The 16273-nt window shown below is 43.9% G+C and overlaps 2 protein-coding genes across 7 annotated transcripts; one reads left to right on the top strand and one right to left on the bottom strand.

The window, feature by feature from the left end:
• The first annotated feature begins 221 nt into the window (after nt 1-221).
• yeats2 (YEATS domain containing 2) lies at nt 222-11296 on the top strand. Of its 4 annotated transcripts, none has more exons than XM_088397055.1 (29): nt 222-402; nt 694-815; nt 931-1028; nt 1165-1257; nt 1349-1579; nt 1818-1936; nt 2171-2332; nt 3709-3820; nt 3901-3945; nt 4023-4191; nt 4277-4519; nt 4616-4783; nt 5066-5157; nt 5302-5493; nt 5574-5796; nt 5870-6028; nt 6488-6603; nt 6976-7122; nt 7268-7453; nt 7678-8017; nt 8078-8435; nt 8527-8603; nt 8694-8773; nt 9160-9364; nt 9449-9681; nt 9896-9970; nt 10111-10184; nt 10252-10381; nt 10450-11296. In XM_088397055.1, exons 2-28 carry the CDS (start codon nt 716-718, stop codon nt 10358-10360), a joined length of 4206 nt encoding a protein of 1401 aa, XP_088253181.1. In that variant the 5' UTR covers nt 222-402; nt 694-715; the 3' UTR covers nt 10361-10381; nt 10450-11296. The 4 variants fall into 4 exon arrangements, with proteins under 4 accessions (XP_088253181.1, XP_088253182.1, XP_088253180.1 ...); XM_088397056.1 differs by having other exon boundaries at nt 8078-8212; nt 8291-8435; nt 10252-11295; XM_088397054.1 differs by having other exon boundaries at nt 10252-11296.
• Nucleotides 11297-11388: 92 nt separating this feature from the next.
• map6d1 (MAP6 domain containing 1) lies at nt 11389-16113 on the bottom strand. Of its 3 annotated transcripts, none has more exons than XM_088396502.1 (3): nt 15241-16113; nt 14354-14624; nt 11389-11811 (listed from the first exon to the last, which is right to left on the bottom strand). In XM_088396502.1, exons 1-3 carry the CDS (start codon nt 15657-15659, stop codon nt 11740-11742), a joined length of 762 nt encoding a protein of 253 aa, XP_088252628.1. In that variant the 5' UTR covers nt 15660-16113; the 3' UTR covers nt 11389-11739. The 3 variants fall into 3 exon arrangements, with proteins under 3 accessions (XP_088252628.1, XP_088252629.1, XP_088252626.1); XM_088396503.1 differs by having other exon boundaries at nt 11389-11814; nt 14435-14624; nt 15241-16112; XM_088396500.1 differs by having other exon boundaries at nt 11389-11814; nt 15241-16101.
• Nucleotides 16114-16273: the final 160 nt, after the last annotated feature.

The raw sequence follows: 16273 nt of genomic DNA, 5'->3' as shown, positions 1-16273 counted from the left end.
AATGCATCACTTTATTATTTGATTCTTCTAATAGCTAGTGTGGCTGAGGTTGCACAAGACATCATTAGTTTTAAAAAGAATATCTAACTCATTTTTCCGTTAACATTTTATATATTTGGTTTTCAACAAACTTTGTCATTAATGATCACCAATAAATGTATTATATCCCTTTTTAAATACAGTGGCACAGCATTTGTACAACAGTGACTCCTAGTGGACGATCTGACGAACTCCCAAGGCTAGCTATCTGCAATTTAGCTTTCTTGTCCACATCGAGATTTAGCAATTTCTCCCAATACGAGTGTGAAAGATGCGAGTTATAACAGTTAAACGTCCCCGCAGCCACTGAATAAGACCTAACGCGCCGTAAAGGAACCTTCCTCCCCACAAAAAGGCTTTCTAGTAAGTTTATTTCGTAGCTTACAACGCGCCTATATCGTAAAACGCCGTGCTAGCTTTCGCTACCCTGCTAGCGCCCCGTTGCTACCTGCTCGAGCAACAATTATTGCCCAACTTTGGGCTTATAAGACATAAAAATCATGAGTTACGTTAACTTTTACATGTGCCTTTGTGTACAATTCGTCGTGAATGTCAATGGAATCGAAACTAAACACGTGTAACATTTAAGGGGCACCGGTATGGTTGGTTTTAAATGAAGTGACCTCGTGTTTTGTTTTGTTTTTGCTTCCTCAGGAGATAAAAAAAAAAAAAAATCATGTCAGGAATTAAAAGGAAAATAGAAGATGGTGATCCCGACTATGAGGACGTTGCACTAGTCCAAAATAGTAAACGAAACAAAGCTGCAGAGTTAAGTGGTAAGTCCTTGAGCACCATACACTTGTACACCTGACTTAAGTCATGCAAAAAGTCTTGAGTCATATCGCTGTGGTTGCATTTAGTAAATAAAGGTTCTCTGTCTTCCTTCAATAGCTCAAAATGCAGCAGTCCAGAAAATAGAAGCCATAATCACTGAGCAGTTTTCTTTGGAGATGAAGAACAAAGAGCATGAAATAGATATTATCAGTCAGGTATATTGTATTATTGTTGTGTTCTTTTGTCACGTCTCCATCTCTCCCTGTCCTCTGCATCTTCTGTTCAAACTCTACACCATACAATGTTTAAAATTATGGCTTGAATTTGAAAAAACAATTTTGTCCCCCTCAGCGACTCAATGAAGCCCGAAGGATGATGGATAAGTTGAGAGCGTGCATAGTGGCAAATTTCTATGCCACCGCTGGAATGACAAAACTCCAGGAGGTAATTTTGTCAAATTTTAAAATTCAAACTGCAAATAACAGTGTGGTCTTTTTTTTTTTTTTACCCCCATGAACGTTGTGTATTCTTGCAGAGCTCTAAGAGTGACCCCGCAGCGCTCAACCATCCAGCCATCCGCAGATTCCTGGAGTTTCCCTCTCGTTCGTCCTCCCCCCTCAACCAGGGTTCCGAGACGCCTTCGTTGGCCCAGTCTGAGTCTGAGTCCCTCTCGCAGCATGGAGACACAACTGACAAAGATATCGAGGGAGCGTGGAGGGAGGACAGTGACAGGCTTGAGCGGAGACCCGGTCGCAACACTGGAAAGGTGGACCCAATTACTTGCATGGCTTTGGTGTATTTTTATTTTGTGATGCTTCGAGCCAAAAGTTGCATTAATCTAAAGCGGTGAATCCCAATCAGAGTAGAAATTAGTTTATTATCAGAAAATATTATTGTTTCAATATATTTTTCTTTTTAGGAGATTTTTTTCATGTAAAATGTTTAGGAAACACATGTTTTTCTTCATTTATTTGATAACATTTATATTCTATTGTTTCTTGCAGGACACATTTGGTGTGTCAACGGTGCTGGGAAATGAGCAGAGAGTGACCTGCCACACAAGTGGAGATGAGTCCTCCAGACTTTATGCAAAGAAGACAATCGTTGTGGGAAATGTTTCCAAGTATGTCACGTGCTCAACGAACCACTCTTAAGTTCCTCAGTTAATTTATCAGCTTGAAATTTCTGATCCCATCTTCAAACGATACTCACATTGGCCCTCAATTTAATCAAAACCATCATGTATATTTGAAAAAAACTCGCTTTTTTTTGCATGGGTGTGTAGACTTTTTATAGCCACTTTATATATGACCTACTTTGACTAGATGTTTGCTCCTTTTGTGCCCTCTCCCTTTAGATACATCCCTCCCGATAAACGGGAGGAGAACGACCAGTCGACTCACAAGTGGATGGTGTACGTCAGGGGCTCCAGGAAGGAGCCCAGCATTGACCACTTTGTCAAGAAAGTCTGGTTCTTCCTGCACCCCAGCTATAAACCCAATGACCTGGTGGAAGTCAGGTTTGTGCCAATCTGTCTGACTACGGACGACATTGTATTTACTTCCAATCTTAAATCCTTATTCCAGGTTATTAGTTTGCCCCACCCCTTTTTAACTAGCAACTAGCTTCTTATTAAGAATATACATATAATACGACCTGCTGTAAAAAAGAAATACATGACATTTAATTTAAAGGTTTTTGATGACGTAGCTTCTCCTATCTCGAACCTTCAATTACAGTTCAGTATTTTCCCCCTTTCGTAAATATGCTAGGTTGTGTAGTGATGTCACACAATGACTCTGTTCTGTATGACTAAGCGGACACACCTACTCGTGCACACCTTGTGCAGCCAGTCATCTAGAAATAACATGCACATTTCAGGCATGTCCAAACTTAAATGACGGAGGTTTGTAACAGGAGATTTGTGTTGCCCACAATCAGGTGTCAAACGCTATCGGAGTTGTTCAATACGATCCCGCTCGCCACACTGAAATTAATTCAGTTTTATATACATATTAGAACAAACTGGAAGTCATCGGTGTTATAAATCAGACTATCTTGACTTTGGTGGTTCTATTGTAGTTCTTTTAAAAAAAAAAAAAAATGGATTTATTATTTTGAAGCACTCCCTCTTTCAGAAACTGATGAGTCACCAGTGGACAAACATGTAAAATAACCACTCCCTTTCACATGTATCCCTCCGAGGTTTAATCTCTTGGTAACAATGTCTTAAAGTTCCAAATGGAAAGCAGTGAGTCACGTAAAACAAAGCTGTAATTATTTTAGAAGACAAATGATAATGTTCTGGCTTTGTCATATTAGAGCAGAGATGCTTTTTGCATACACTGCGGGCTTTGCTGTGTGTCCTTGTCATCTGTTTCAGATAAACAAACCCAAACTTTGGAATGAATACTCAGTTTGTTTGTCTTGTGTCTTTATCAGTCACATGCTTTGTTGTGCGGCAGACAAAAGCAACTAGAGACTTCTATTTTTTTAAATATCAAATGAATTTTCATGTGACATACTGTACCATGGTTACACACGATGGCCGAGGATTTCATTGTGCACTTGGCTTTTTAATAATCTATCTATTTTCTATGTCAGCAGTCTAAATCCGTCTGGACTGTTCAGCTGATAAGGTTTTTGCGTTGCTATGGCAACGGGTGACATAAGCTCCACCGTCTAGTTTCAGTTTTCTTTCCCGTGCCGTGCTCCCTCTCTGCATCATTGCGGAAAATAGCATGTAAAGTAATCAATAACGAAAAACAAACATGATTAACATACTGTATTCAATACTCAAATTGTGAGATTCCTTGCTGGGAGCTTTAGTATTTTTCCCCTTTGTGAGGAGTAAACATGAGTTTCTACAGATTTGGTTTTTGCTTCTCTTTTCAGCGAGCCGCCGTTTCATTTAACCCGTCGCGGGTGGGGTGAGTTTCCTGTAAGGATCCAGATCCACTTCAAAGACCATCGCAACAAACGCGTCGACATTATCCATCAGCTGAAGGTCAGACCATAGCATACTTTAAATTCACAAAAGAGATTTCTTCAGTGGGACGATTGCCATGGTGTTTTATTTTCCTGCAGCTTGACCGAACTTGCACTGGGCTGCAAACACTTGGTGCAGAGACGGTAAGGTATTTTTATTTAAATTATTTTATTTCATTTCTTTTTATTCAGACAGTCTTTACCGACTACTTTTGTTCCAGGTGGTGGATGTTGAGCTCCAAAGGAATTCTCTTGGCGAGGAATACATCTTGAAGCCATCTTCATCCAAGGTGGCCCACAGAGCAAGCAGCCCAATGACGGTCACCTCAACCTCTCAGCCTTGCGGACAATCCAGTTCGCCCATTTCGTATGAGTCCAGTTTCGACAAAGGTAAACCGAAATGAACATTTATTCACTCCAATAAATCGCATTTTTCCAAAGGCTGTAAAAATAGAAACTTTTAACTTTGGCCCAGGTTCGATCAAAGCAGAGGCGGGTAGGTCAACGGGGGCTCACCGCTCGGTTCTCACATCGAGCGAACGCACGCCGACACGACCTAAAGCCAGTGACAGGATCACTCTGGGTTGCCACGGTAACTCAGCCTTCCAGCCCATAACAGCAAGCTGCAAGATTGTTCCCCAAGGACAACCGCCTAGCCCCGCCGAGTCTCCTGGGAAGACGTTTAAACCGATAACGATGAGCTGCAAAATTGTCTCAGGTATGTCACCTGATGATTCACTTCCATTGATAAGTCCACTTAGTAATTAATAACATATATTTGAAAAAAATAGTAATATCTCTCTCCCTCGCACAGGTTCTCCAATATCTACGCCAAGCCACTCACCGCTGCCTCGGACGCCCACCTCCTCCACCCCTGTTCACAGCAAACAGAGTTCGTCCTCGGTGCTCAACAACCCTTACGTCATCATGGACAAGCCGGGTCAAGTGACCGGTGCGGCGTCCTCGTCGGCCGCCTCCGCAGGTAAGCTCTCCGCTTCCTACGTGAACCTGCCCAAGCGGTGTCTGGGCCTCCCACATACAAAGTTAAAAATGGCAGATAGCTACTACCCTCTAGTGTATCCCTTTTTTTTTTCCTCTTTTCCATTTTTCACCACCGCACATTTCGACTGCAAGCAGTCCCACGGTGAGAAATAATAACACCCACTCAAAGATGCTCTACCAGGAAAAATCTTTGAAGAAGATATCAAGAATTGTGACATCTCTCCCATGACTCCCAATGTTTTATATTGACTTTTCTCCACAGGAAGCCCCTCGGCCAAACAATCTGCTGCTCAGGGAACCCGCTCTCCAGCTCCCAAAATTCACACAGGCACCCTCCTCTCATCTGGAATGAAAGTGAGTTGAATATTGATTGTTTGTAGAGTAACCTTCAATTCCCACATTGAGTTGTAAAAGAGTCTTTGCAGGTTCTGGGCTGTAAAATTTGCAACCTGTATAACGGGTTGACCTAAATGGTTTCCGTCATGTGTTTGTTTACAGGTTATTATTAAGCAAGAGCCGGGGGAAGTTTCAACACATCAGCAGCAGCAGCAGATGGCTTCGACAGTCTCTACCCAACAGCAAGCAGCTGCCACAGCGTCACATCAATTTGTTTCAGTCAAAGGAGGACACATGATCTCCATGTCAGCTCAGAAACAGGCGGGAGCGGCATCTGGGGCTGCAACAAATAAGGTCAGCTTGTCTGACAATGCTATTTGTCTGTTCAAAGCTAATCACTCACAGAAAGGTTTGGGTGGAATGTCTGTTGCTAGATGTTAGGTATTCCAGTGAGTTCAACGCTCCAGTCTGCGGTCAAACAGGTGGCCATCAGCAGCGGGCAGATTCTGGTGGCCAAGGGCGGTCCGTCGGTCTCTAAGGTGGTGGGTGGGAAGCAGGTTTTGGCTCAGGGGGTCGCAAAAGCCATCGTCAGCGGAACCACTGGCATCTCCGGTCAGCAGGCTACGGCCAAGCCAGGTTCAAGTGGCAAGACTGGAGGTTAGAGTTCACTCAAAAATCTCAGTTTCTTAAAGTACGTTTGAATCATCCTCTGTATATATTTTGCACGTAGTGATGGCCACTCTTCAACTGCCTGCCAACAATCTGGCGAATCTTGCCAACTTGCCGCCGGGGACCAAGCTCTACCTGACCACCAACAGCAAGAATCCCTCAGGGAAGGGCAAGCTGCTTCTCATCCCACAGGGAGCCATCCTCCGAGCCTCCAATGCAGGTTAGACACCTTGTCCTATTTTTGCAATACAGACATTCGCAACAGTATCATGAACATCGCCTCAGTCGTTTGGTTTCTCTCATTCTCATACTTGCGATGACGACAATTCAAAACTGCCGAGTCGGGGTTATCGCTCTGGCCAAAAGCAATTTGCCCTGAAATTTCCTCCCTTGTCGGAAATAAGTCACTGTTTGTTCAAGTTAGGCAAGTTATCCTAGAGGAACCGCTTCTATCAGGGAGTTTAGTGGCAGTTCCAGATTGGGATAACTTTTCTTGTCCTCTGGACTTGGAGTCATTTGTGCTCATCTGTTCGTTCACATTGCAAGCTCGAGGCTTCCCTCCGCTCCGCACGTTCATTGTCAGATTGTATTGAAATGGCTCAAATGATTGTTTTGGATGAAAAGCAATGGGGCAAATATTTGATGAGATTTGCGCCGGGTGTGCTCCCGTCCAATTAAGGTCAGCAGTCTCAGAGCAGCTCATCAGCAGGCGCTCAGACATCCTCCGCTTCCTCATCCAGCAGTTTGCCTTCCAACCTTTCGTACACTTCTTACATCCTTAAACAGACTCCTCAGGTGGGTACAAACTCTCGACACGAGGCGACGCTCAACAGTGCTATTTTTATTCTATATTTCATCAAAACCTGTCGGGACACCGAGTCTCTGAACGTCGGCCATCTTTCACATATTGCAGGTAGGGATGTGCTTTTTATTCAGTGGCAGGACATGCAACATTCATCTCCATCCTCTCAGACATTTTATTCTAGTCCACAAATGGAGATTTTCTAAATCCTTCAAGCAGCACTTATGCCATTTTTAGAACTGCGCTACCTTTGAATCCATAGTTTACAGAGCTCAAGACTGCTATTTCTTGAGTCAGTGTATGACTTATTGATAATGAAATGATTCAGTGTTATTGATGGCTCTGCATCTCATGTTTATTTTTAGGGCACTTTTCTTGTGGGCCAGCCATCACAAGGCTCAGGGAAGCAGGGGAATTCTGGTGTGGCAGCGCACGCTACGTCATCTCCATCCACCGCTCCTCAGCAGGCCATTCGGGTCACAGCCGGACAGAAGGCTGCTATTTTGGCTCAGGTAGGAAACTCTTGGCTGTATCTATCTTGCTTTTTATGAAACTGATCTCGGATTAGTCCTCAGTGCTGCCTGTTGACAACAACAACGACTAAAAACAAGAAACAAATTTGACCGTGTGTTAAATGTCTTTTACGACACACGTCAGATGGTTGGCGGTTCCCAGGGCACTCAAGTGAAATTGTCAGATGGCTCTGTGAAGACAGTGACAGCGGCAGGCCACTTGTCCAAGTCGGGAATGACTACATTGAGAATGACCGGTGGAGTCATCACTGCCACTAGCGCCGCTCCCAGCTCAGCCAGCACTACGACAACTGGCAACCAGCAGCAGCAGGTTAGTTTCATGAGTCGTTTCCTTAAGTCCACATTCCCCAGAAGAAAAAGCAAATATGACCAAGTTGGTATTTGTCATATTATTTGTTAACAATTTTTTTCAGGGGTAGAATTTGAATGCTGTGTATCAGTTGAACTTAGCAGATTTTAGCAGAGGTGGTCTTGACTTGAGCCATTATTCTAATGATGTCCTAATGAACTGCCACATACTGTGATTGGATGCAGGCGTCAGATGGTGGGAAGTCTGCCTCCCAGTACCACTCCCTTCTGATGGCAGCCAATCAAGCAGCGGTGATTAGTGCGGCGAAGAGCGCCAGTGCCGCAGGAGGCGGCAGTTTGACCAAGACCGCCATGGCCACCTTGGTCAAAGGTGCCGCCAACTCTGCCGCAATGGCCAAAAGTGCCGCCGGCGCCAAGGGCGTCGCCGGCATGCCTGTCGTCGGCACGGCCAAAGGTGCGAGCGTGGTGCTTAAAAGCGGAAGTACATCACTGGTCACGCCAGCATCGCTGGTCAGTGGGACGACGACGCCGGCGGGGGGAGGAAAGACCGCTTCGACCGTATCAGGTAGGCTGAAATGAGCTCACGAAATAAGATCATGTTGAGAGCTATTCCCGTCCAAAACAGGCATGCTGAAAATCCACTCTGGAGGCTCCAACTCACAGCAGACAGTCTTGACTATCCCTGCTAACCAGCTCAAGCAGTTGGCCGTGTCCAGTGGCTCAGGAGCAATGCAGACCATACTCATGCCTCTTGGCAAAGGTACAATTCCATTTGACTTAACCTGCTTCCACAAAACGACTGGAGCGTATGATGACTCTTGCTTGTCCATTGCCACAGTGAAGACGGAGCCCGGTGCCGGCACAGCTGTCACAGCCGGTCCGTCACCCCCGGCAACCGCCTCCATCCCTACATCTGTCCACGTTCCGTCTACCACAGTCAAACAGGAGCAAGGCGCCGATCATCTTATGCATGACCTCATCAAGTACGGATGGCTGCTTCTCTTACACTCACTGTTGAAGAAAAAAAAAATAATTAAGACTCTTTGTGACAATAATGAATTGTGCTTTCTTCAGCACGGAATACATAGAGACCATGATGCAGCTGTTGACGGCCGTGGTGAAGAAGTTCCCACTCATCGTGCCAGATAAGTGTAAGGGAGCGTCACATTTGGCGGAATTAGATGCGAAAAATACAAAGTCATTTGAGTTGACACGCGAGTCTGATGTTTCTTCCCCTTTAGCTGAAGACTCGCATCCATTCTGTGCCTCTTCAACAGAACAGTATTATTCTTGGAATATTGGAAAACGAAGGGCATCAGAGGTCAGTTACGCTTTTCAGCCTGGTCAGTTATTTTGTTTAATTAAAACAACACCTTGGAATTTATTTTATATTTTTTTGGGGGGGGTCTGAAATGGCATTTCCATTCATTTCATTGGCATTGCAGTTTTGAGTGAAGAGCATGTTCATGAAAGAAAATGTCTATCTATTCTTAAGGCAACACTTGCTTATTTGTTTTACTCTAGGCTGCACACCCTGAGTCAGCTAGATTTCTGCTTGCCTCATTTCTTCACATCTCCTCAGATGTGTATCCCTGCCTCATCTCATCTCCTCTTAATTGAATCATCCATCCTGTAGCACGCTCTGCCCCCAGTAGGAACATTTTGAAGTGCGGTCGGAAAAAGATGTTCACGTATGTCTGCTTGTAGCTTCAGCGAGCAGTGGCTGTCAAGCGGGCCATCCAGAACGTGTTGGATCACTCGCCTCGCCTCCAGGCGCTGACGCCGCCAAAGACCAGAGAGGTAGTTCAGTGGTGTCGACAGAGGGGCTACACCCCGCCAGACCCCGAACCGCAGCACAGGAATGACGACGAGTCCATCGAGGACGTCCTCACGCAGATTGACAGCGAGCCAGGTATGTGTATGTGCCTGGAATGTATTGTAAAACAGATTTCCCCATATTTGCCAGCTGTTGAGAACATTTTGAATCCATCCACAGAGTGTCCCACCACGCTGAGCAGCAGTGACGAGTTGTTACTGCGGCTGGAGCAGATGCAAGCTCTGCTGAAGACCGAACCGGAGGATGCAGACGACGAGATCGTGGACATCGTCACCGTGACACCGCCGCCCAAAGTCAAGGTCAAAGAGGAGGAGCAGGAGGCCGACACAGAGCCCAAGTTCTTCGTGGGGCCTTGCTTGGCGGCCCAGTTTGTCAATGAAGCAGCTCAGCAGGTTAGGAGCATCTTGAATTGACCATTGTACAATGGATGAAGTGGAAAAGCTCTTTGGAGTGGTGGAGAAAAAAAAAAAAAAGTCTGCAATACAACAAAAGTCCACAGGAGACTTGATTTGATACGGAATGGTCCAGAGAATTTTGCCGCAAGCTTTTTCTGACTTAAGCACATGGAAAAATATGGCTTTTAATGCTTGAATTTGTCTCTCGCAGATCGGGATCACCTTCCAGCCAGTGGAAGTGGAGAAGAGCATTTTTGCTCCGGTGATTGAAGACATGATTGTGAAGGTCAGTCACACGTTAGTGCTGAGCGTCCCTTTTTCCTGCTCGGGTGGAAGAGATATGAATTATACAGGATGCCCTCACCCGTACATCGCAGAGTTGTGTGTTTGTTCTTCTCGTGGCTAAAATGTGTGTGTGCGCTGCAGGCAACGGAGCAGTTGGCCAGCGACATCCTGAGAGAAGCTCTGGCCGGTGCCTTCGCTAAATCCCCTCACAACAGGTCAGTTCAAATCTTCCTTCATGTGCATTTCATGTTGTACCTATTACGCTCAATATTGTTTTCCCAGGGCTCCGAAAGAAATCACAGCCATGAACATCCACCAAGCCATCTGTAGCATCCCAACCTGTGACTTCCTCACCAACGCGCACATGGGCTACCTGCCCAAGGACAACTGAGGCCAGATAGCAAGATGGCAGGTACCGAACGAACACTGAGAACAGGGACGAAGTACCCGGATCTACATTCCCTCCCTCCCTCCTGCCAGAAAGGTCCTCCTCTCTCTCGATGATCTCATTGACTTGATCAGTGAAGGAAGGGCTCAGCACCTTGCTGCTTCCGAGATGCCACGGCAATGCTCCCGGCGGAGTCGAGTGGATCTTTTGTTTTCCGCAGATAGTTGCACTCTCGCTTACCTCATCAGCAGATTATTTTTGTAGAATGAAAACGTTTCCTGTCAAAAAAGCCTGCTCACTAAATGAGGCCTGGGCCAAATCGACCATAGACCGACACTAATTTAAGTATTCCCGTTCTTATGATTCACCTTCCGAGTTCCTGCTCTCCCTTTGGCGCTCTTGGGGAAAGCAAATCTGCTGTTGCCATGGTAACCAAGGATCTGTCATGATGAGCATCCGTTCATGTAGTACTGTACCAAGTTACCCTGCAGGCTCACACGTTGGTGCGGCTTTTATGCACATGTCGCCTTCCGAACCGTTTAATTTGCAAATTAGTTCATGTTCATAATTATTTTGAGGACCACATGTGTCGTAGTCACAGTATTTATATCGGTTGTACGTTCGTTGTGATCTATGTGAAATGGACACCATTTGCAAGTCTGTTTTATATTTTTATCCAAGATTATACCCTGACAACTGTGTGTATGTGTGTGTGTGTGTGTGTGTGTAATGGACAGATACTGTGTTGGTAATGACGTTTCGTGTACAACTTTGCCTTTTGTATGTGTATTACTGAACAAGTGCTGGTCTGAGTGGATGTTGAGGCTATTGAACCAAACGAGAGTAGACAATACCCCCAATGTTGTTTTTTCATGTTTCAGTGAAAACCAAAAATATTATCAATATTCTTGTAATAAAAAAAAAAGACCCAAGCAAGTCTTGTGAAATTCTGTCATGCAAAAGTAACTGTTTCCATTCGTTTAATCGGCATTGCTGTTTTTACTGTGAGAAATATTCTGCAAAAAAAAATATCAGAAGAATTTAATCCTTTTTATTTCATTTTTCATCACACTTATATTTGAACATGGACAGAATCATAGTTTTTGCAATAAGTCGCCAAACAAGGGAATTAAATAAAATGTTCACCGCTAAAACCCAAGCAACGTTAAGAGCAATCAGGAAATTGACTTTCAGTTTCTTGTGCTGTAAAAAAAAACAAAAAACAAGCGAGTCACTCACATGCATATTCAGTTCCATTGCAACTAGAGCAGACTTTTAAGGGGGAAGGGGGTCACCAAGTGATGTCATCATCTTAGCTCTGCAGGGGTCTCTCCTGCCACATTCCCTTGCATAGATTTCTGAAGACATTCTTCTGTCTGATGTTAAAAGGCTCGTGATCCGCTTTGAAAAACAGCAGAAGGGTTTGGCGGAAACTTGGTCCTAACCAGATGTTCCTGCTGGGGCACACACACAAACCATTTTGTTGCCATCACTTACATATTCTCCTTTTTTCTTGCAGTTATTCAATCTTTTGTAATCAGAATTAGGTCAAAGTTATTTTAACCTCATTGGTGGCGAATCTTTTTATGTGAGCAAGTCGTGGGGAGGCATGATAAACAGCAGAATGTGTGTTTTGTGAAAAATAAATGTTTCCACAAACTATTCCATCTAAAGTGAATGCATAATGTGTAGATAAAAGGAAGAAAATAGACCCAACGCCTGATGGAAGGATATTTGGATGAAAAGGATTTTGTCTATTCAGCGTATCCAAACTCTTATTATGCTTTTCCCCCCCTCGCCAATTTGGCACGGGATGCTCTTGTGTGTTCACGGGCAGCGTGGGAAAGGGGAAGAGGAACAATGAGAGCAAAAACCTGCCGTGATGACTGCAGATAGACGTATAAAAGAAATGCTGCACTCTCCCGCGTGATTTCCATTTTTTTTTTTCAACAATTGAATTGCTTTATAAAAAGATGTGCGTCAGTGCTGCATCTAAAATGAGTTCATTTGAAATTTGGTTTTGTCTTACTCATTTTTGTCATTTGGCACACACGGAAAATAAAAGACCCCATTTCGAAATACTTTTGAAAAGATTTGTTTGACCTATTTCCAGTTACTGAAAATTTTAGGCTGACCCTAAACTATACTATTATTTTTTACAGGTGACCTGACATTCAGAGATTTCATTTGATAATGAATAGCTGCCTAATATCTTTATCATCAAGGTCAGATTTTAATTTCAGCCACTCATGTGGGACCATTTCAATTTAAGCTTCATCTCCTGGTAGTAACACTATTTGGGGAAGGGGAGGCTCTTTTCTCTTCCAACGTTGAGTCGTGACTGTACCCCAGTTGGCAGAAGAAACCCATCAAAACAACTTTCAGAGCTGACCTCGCAAACCTTCCTCCGATGATGAGGTAAGCGATGGACGCGGCCTCGTCGCTGCCGCCGCTTACCCTCACTAACCGGGCCACTCCGATTAATAGAGTGTGCGCACTGTCGTTGACCTCCCTCACTCTCATTTCGTCCCCCCCCCCCTCGCCCCCCCCAGCACTAACATTTGATTGAACATCACAGAGAGAATTATGAGCAGCAGAATTTTGCAGGGTCAACTTTTTTTCCCCAACTTGGAGTCTGATGGGAGTTCTGTCAATTATTGCACAACCACTGTAATTATTGAAGCTTTTTTAGAATCGATGGATTAACCGTGATCAAATACAAAATGTTTTTTATTACAAAATAACATAAATAGTGCATGTTAGGTGGCAACATCCTTTTTGACCACTTGGAGTTGCCATCCACAGATTCTACCTATTTGTGACTTTGAATGTGTGTTGAATTTGTTTTGTTTTCCAGCAATACTTCAAAATGACAATTATGATATTAGCTTCATGAAATATTAAAAAATACTTCACAGCAGACCAATGTGACAGCCAGCCAGTTGGGGAAGTTGCGAATTTGATCCCAATTTAATCTGGAACAATGCCCATACACTAATGAGTCCGCCGGCTTGGCGCATAAATCCTGTCACCTTCTTATCCATTATTTCAGCTTTGTCTGGTGTTCAAATTTCAATTTGAGCATACACATCTGCTTCTTTCGGGCTTTCTCATTACAGCAGGCAGCTCAAAATCAGGTCAGGATGTATTATTGGAAGCCTTCAACATTATCAGGAAGGACTGGAATGTTGGAAAGGACCATACACATAAACAGATGTATGATAAAAATGCTATTTCAGTTATGGAATATGTGCAAAATATGTGCTCTTAGCATACAATATTTAAGGACAGCACAAAAGTCCTGAACAAAATACCAACATTAGTTTCAAGAATTCATTTTGGGTATTTTTCACAAAATTCGACACTCTCAAAATTGTAATATTACACTTAGGTATAGCACAACTAAGTTATAGATGCCATCTAGTGGCAGATGTTGATATTACAACTTAGAACTGCAATTGATGCATATTGGCAAATTTGCATATTTGCTGATTGTTTTTCATAAAACATAGCGTATTGAATGATATCAATGTTTTTTTTAGTTTTTTTTTTTAAAGAAAACGGGTTTGTAAAAAATTATTTCTTATTATATTTTGCAATGTACTATTGTGGACAATTACTACATTATTTTGTGTTAGGCATTAAGTCCTCTGAAATGTTAGCAAATATTACTTTAAGGCACACTTGAAGAAATATCTGCTTTCTTCCTGAACTTGTCTCAAAGCTTTTGAGGTCAACCAAATGTATTACCTAATGTGGCCTGTTTTCAAGAGCTGGGTCACTTTGAGACACATGCTGCCACATCACTACCCTGGGGTGCCCCGACAGCTTGGAGAAAAAGTCAAGATGACCTTTAACCGGATGAGCATGCTGTTTCCAAAATCCTTTGGCTTAAAGATGACATGTTGCATTTCTACACAGTCCCCAGATGTGCACTGACATGTTTTTGTTGACTGTACTTCTTTTTTTCTTTTTTTAATACCCAAGTATGCTCACCTGACCCTTTACCGACGAGCTGAGCTCAGTCTTGTCACGCTGGATGCTGTGCAGGACGAGAGAGTTGTAAGAGGGGCTCACTTGCAGTGTGCTGACTGGCCGGGTGACCGAGGCGGTCTGTATTTTGGTGCTGGCAGAGCCTCCCTGGTGCGGTTCTATAGAACGCTGGGCTTCAGTGCTATAAGCAGCCTGATAGCTGGTCTCAGGTGGGACGTGAGAGGAGTCTGCAGGTTCTTTCCTGTTGCTCTTCACCAATGGCCTGCTTTTTTGCCTGTGGTAAGAGTGATACTGTATATCAAAAGGTGATTAACCCACAAATGCTCTCGTGCACAGGTGTCAAACTTAAAGCCCGGGGGCCAGATACGGCCCGCCACATCATTTTATGTGGCCCGCGAAGATAAATTGTGCACCAAATTTGTGTCATTACTACAATTGCAAATTGTCTTCACTTTTAATATATATTTTTTTAAATATTTGACCAGTTTTTACTTGTCTGATTTGAAAAGGAGTTATTTATCAGTTTGTTTTGTAGCTTTTACTGTATATAATATGAGGTGCTCATACATTTATTTGGGTTGACAGTCATAATGGCCCTCCGAAAGAAGCTATGACGACAATGCGGCCCGCGAGAAAAATGAGTTTGACACCCCTAGAGTCTAGTGGGCTTTTCTTGTTCTTGCTTTTTATTAAAAACTCAGCAGTTTTGACCATAATAACCAAATTTAACTCACTTGGGCACGCAAGATATTAGGACTTGAAGCAGTCATGAAAGTGAAAAAAAATAAACAGTCTGTCTCGCTATATGTACAAGTGCATTTCATTTCTACCAAATCTAATGGACGCAATGTGAATCACGTGAAGTGCTCTGGGTGAGAATTGTGTGCTACCTGTAGGAGCTCCTGTCCTCTTGATTCACCTCCAACCTTTCACCCCCATTACTGATCCAAGGGTCCTTCTTGGGAATGGGCCAGGGTTTGAAGTCCTGCTTGTACTGCGTGACGCTGGGGAAAGGCACCCCAGGGGGTTGGTAGTCCTCCCGGGGCTTGTAGCTGGGCTCCTTGCGCGCCCTGAAGGAGCTTCGGGTCGGGGAGCCGCCAGTGTACGTTGGTATAACACCAGCATCTTGCGCTCCGGTGGCTGAAGTGGCGAGCGTGGGGCAGGATACCTGTTTGGTCACGGATCGCACCTCCTGCTCGGAGATGTCCGAGTAGTTCTGAATGGTGAGCGGCACGGAAAGGTCCGATTTATCGAATTGGTTCCAGAACCGAGCCAGGCAACATACTCTGCTGATGCACGGCCAAGCCATAGCCGCCCTTCCCAAATTGGTTTTCAATTGTGCAGGGATGGAAAAAAAAAAAAAAAAAAAAAAAAGCAAACAGAGCAGGAAAGACCAAGAATTCAAAATGAGAGAGTTGCTCCTTCTCGCTCCGCTAGTGGGGTTCTGAGAGGGTCCATGTGACAGCGGGGATCAAAAACGCTCCTCTGACGTGCCTCCACTCTGCAGATGAATCCGTGCACAAAATATCCCCCTCTTTCCAAATCCGACGTCAACATTAAATTATTTTTTTCCGAGTTCTGTTCACATGCCCCATTCCAGCCTTGGAGTTCACTCTGTAATAAATCAGTCTTGCACCTGAAATGATCTTCTGCATCTCCTCACGTTACATAATTGTGATGCGGCGTCGACCAAGCATGCAGAGCAGAAAACGCAGCAATTCCTACCACAGAAGAAAAGTAAAAAAAAAAAAAGTAATCAAATGAGGACCATTACTCAATTTAAGATAAATAATCTGAGAAAAGAAGACGGATATTTTACTCGGCAAGTAAATGGAAAGTTAATTAACATTCAGTATATGCCCCCACCCAAAAGAAATCAAATGAAGACAATATTACTTATAATATATGCAAGTACTGTTCGGT

Source organism: Syngnathus floridae, chromosome 14 (genome assembly GCF_059516105.1).
Source record: "Syngnathus floridae isolate MCC-2025c chromosome 14, RoL_Sflo_1.0, whole genome shotgun sequence".
NCBI classification, from domain to species: domain Eukaryota; kingdom Metazoa; phylum Chordata; class Actinopteri; order Syngnathiformes; family Syngnathidae; genus Syngnathus; species Syngnathus floridae.
This window is presented reverse-complemented; position numbering and strand designations above follow the sequence as displayed.

Excerpts from the sequence above, each read along its gene's own strand:
- yeats2 (XM_088397055.1), top strand. The coding sequence starts at position 716 with ATGTCAGGAATTAAAAGGAAAATAGAAGATGGTGATCCCGACTATGAG. Across the intron at positions 4,784-5,065 it reads CTCGTCGGCCGCCTCCGCAG|GAAGCCCCTCGGCCAAACAA; the intron begins GTAAGCTCTCCG and ends TTTTCTCCACAG. Across the intron at positions 8,604-8,693 it reads ACTCATCGTGCCAGATAAGT|CTGAAGACTCGCATCCATTC; the intron begins GTAAGGGAGCGT and ends CTTCCCCTTTAG.
- map6d1 (XM_088396500.1), bottom strand. The coding sequence starts at position 15,659 with ATGGCTTGGCCGTGCATCAGCAGAGTATGTTGCCTGGCTCGGTTCTGG. Across the intron at positions 14,625-15,240 it reads GAGGACAGGAGCTCCTACAG|GCAAAAAAGCAGGCCATTGG; the intron begins GTAGCACACAAT and ends CTCTTACCACAG. Across the intron at positions 11,815-14,353 it reads GCTCGTCGGTAAAGGGTCAG|CAGGAACATCTGGTTAGGAC; the intron begins GTGAGCATACTT and ends TGTGTGCCCCAG.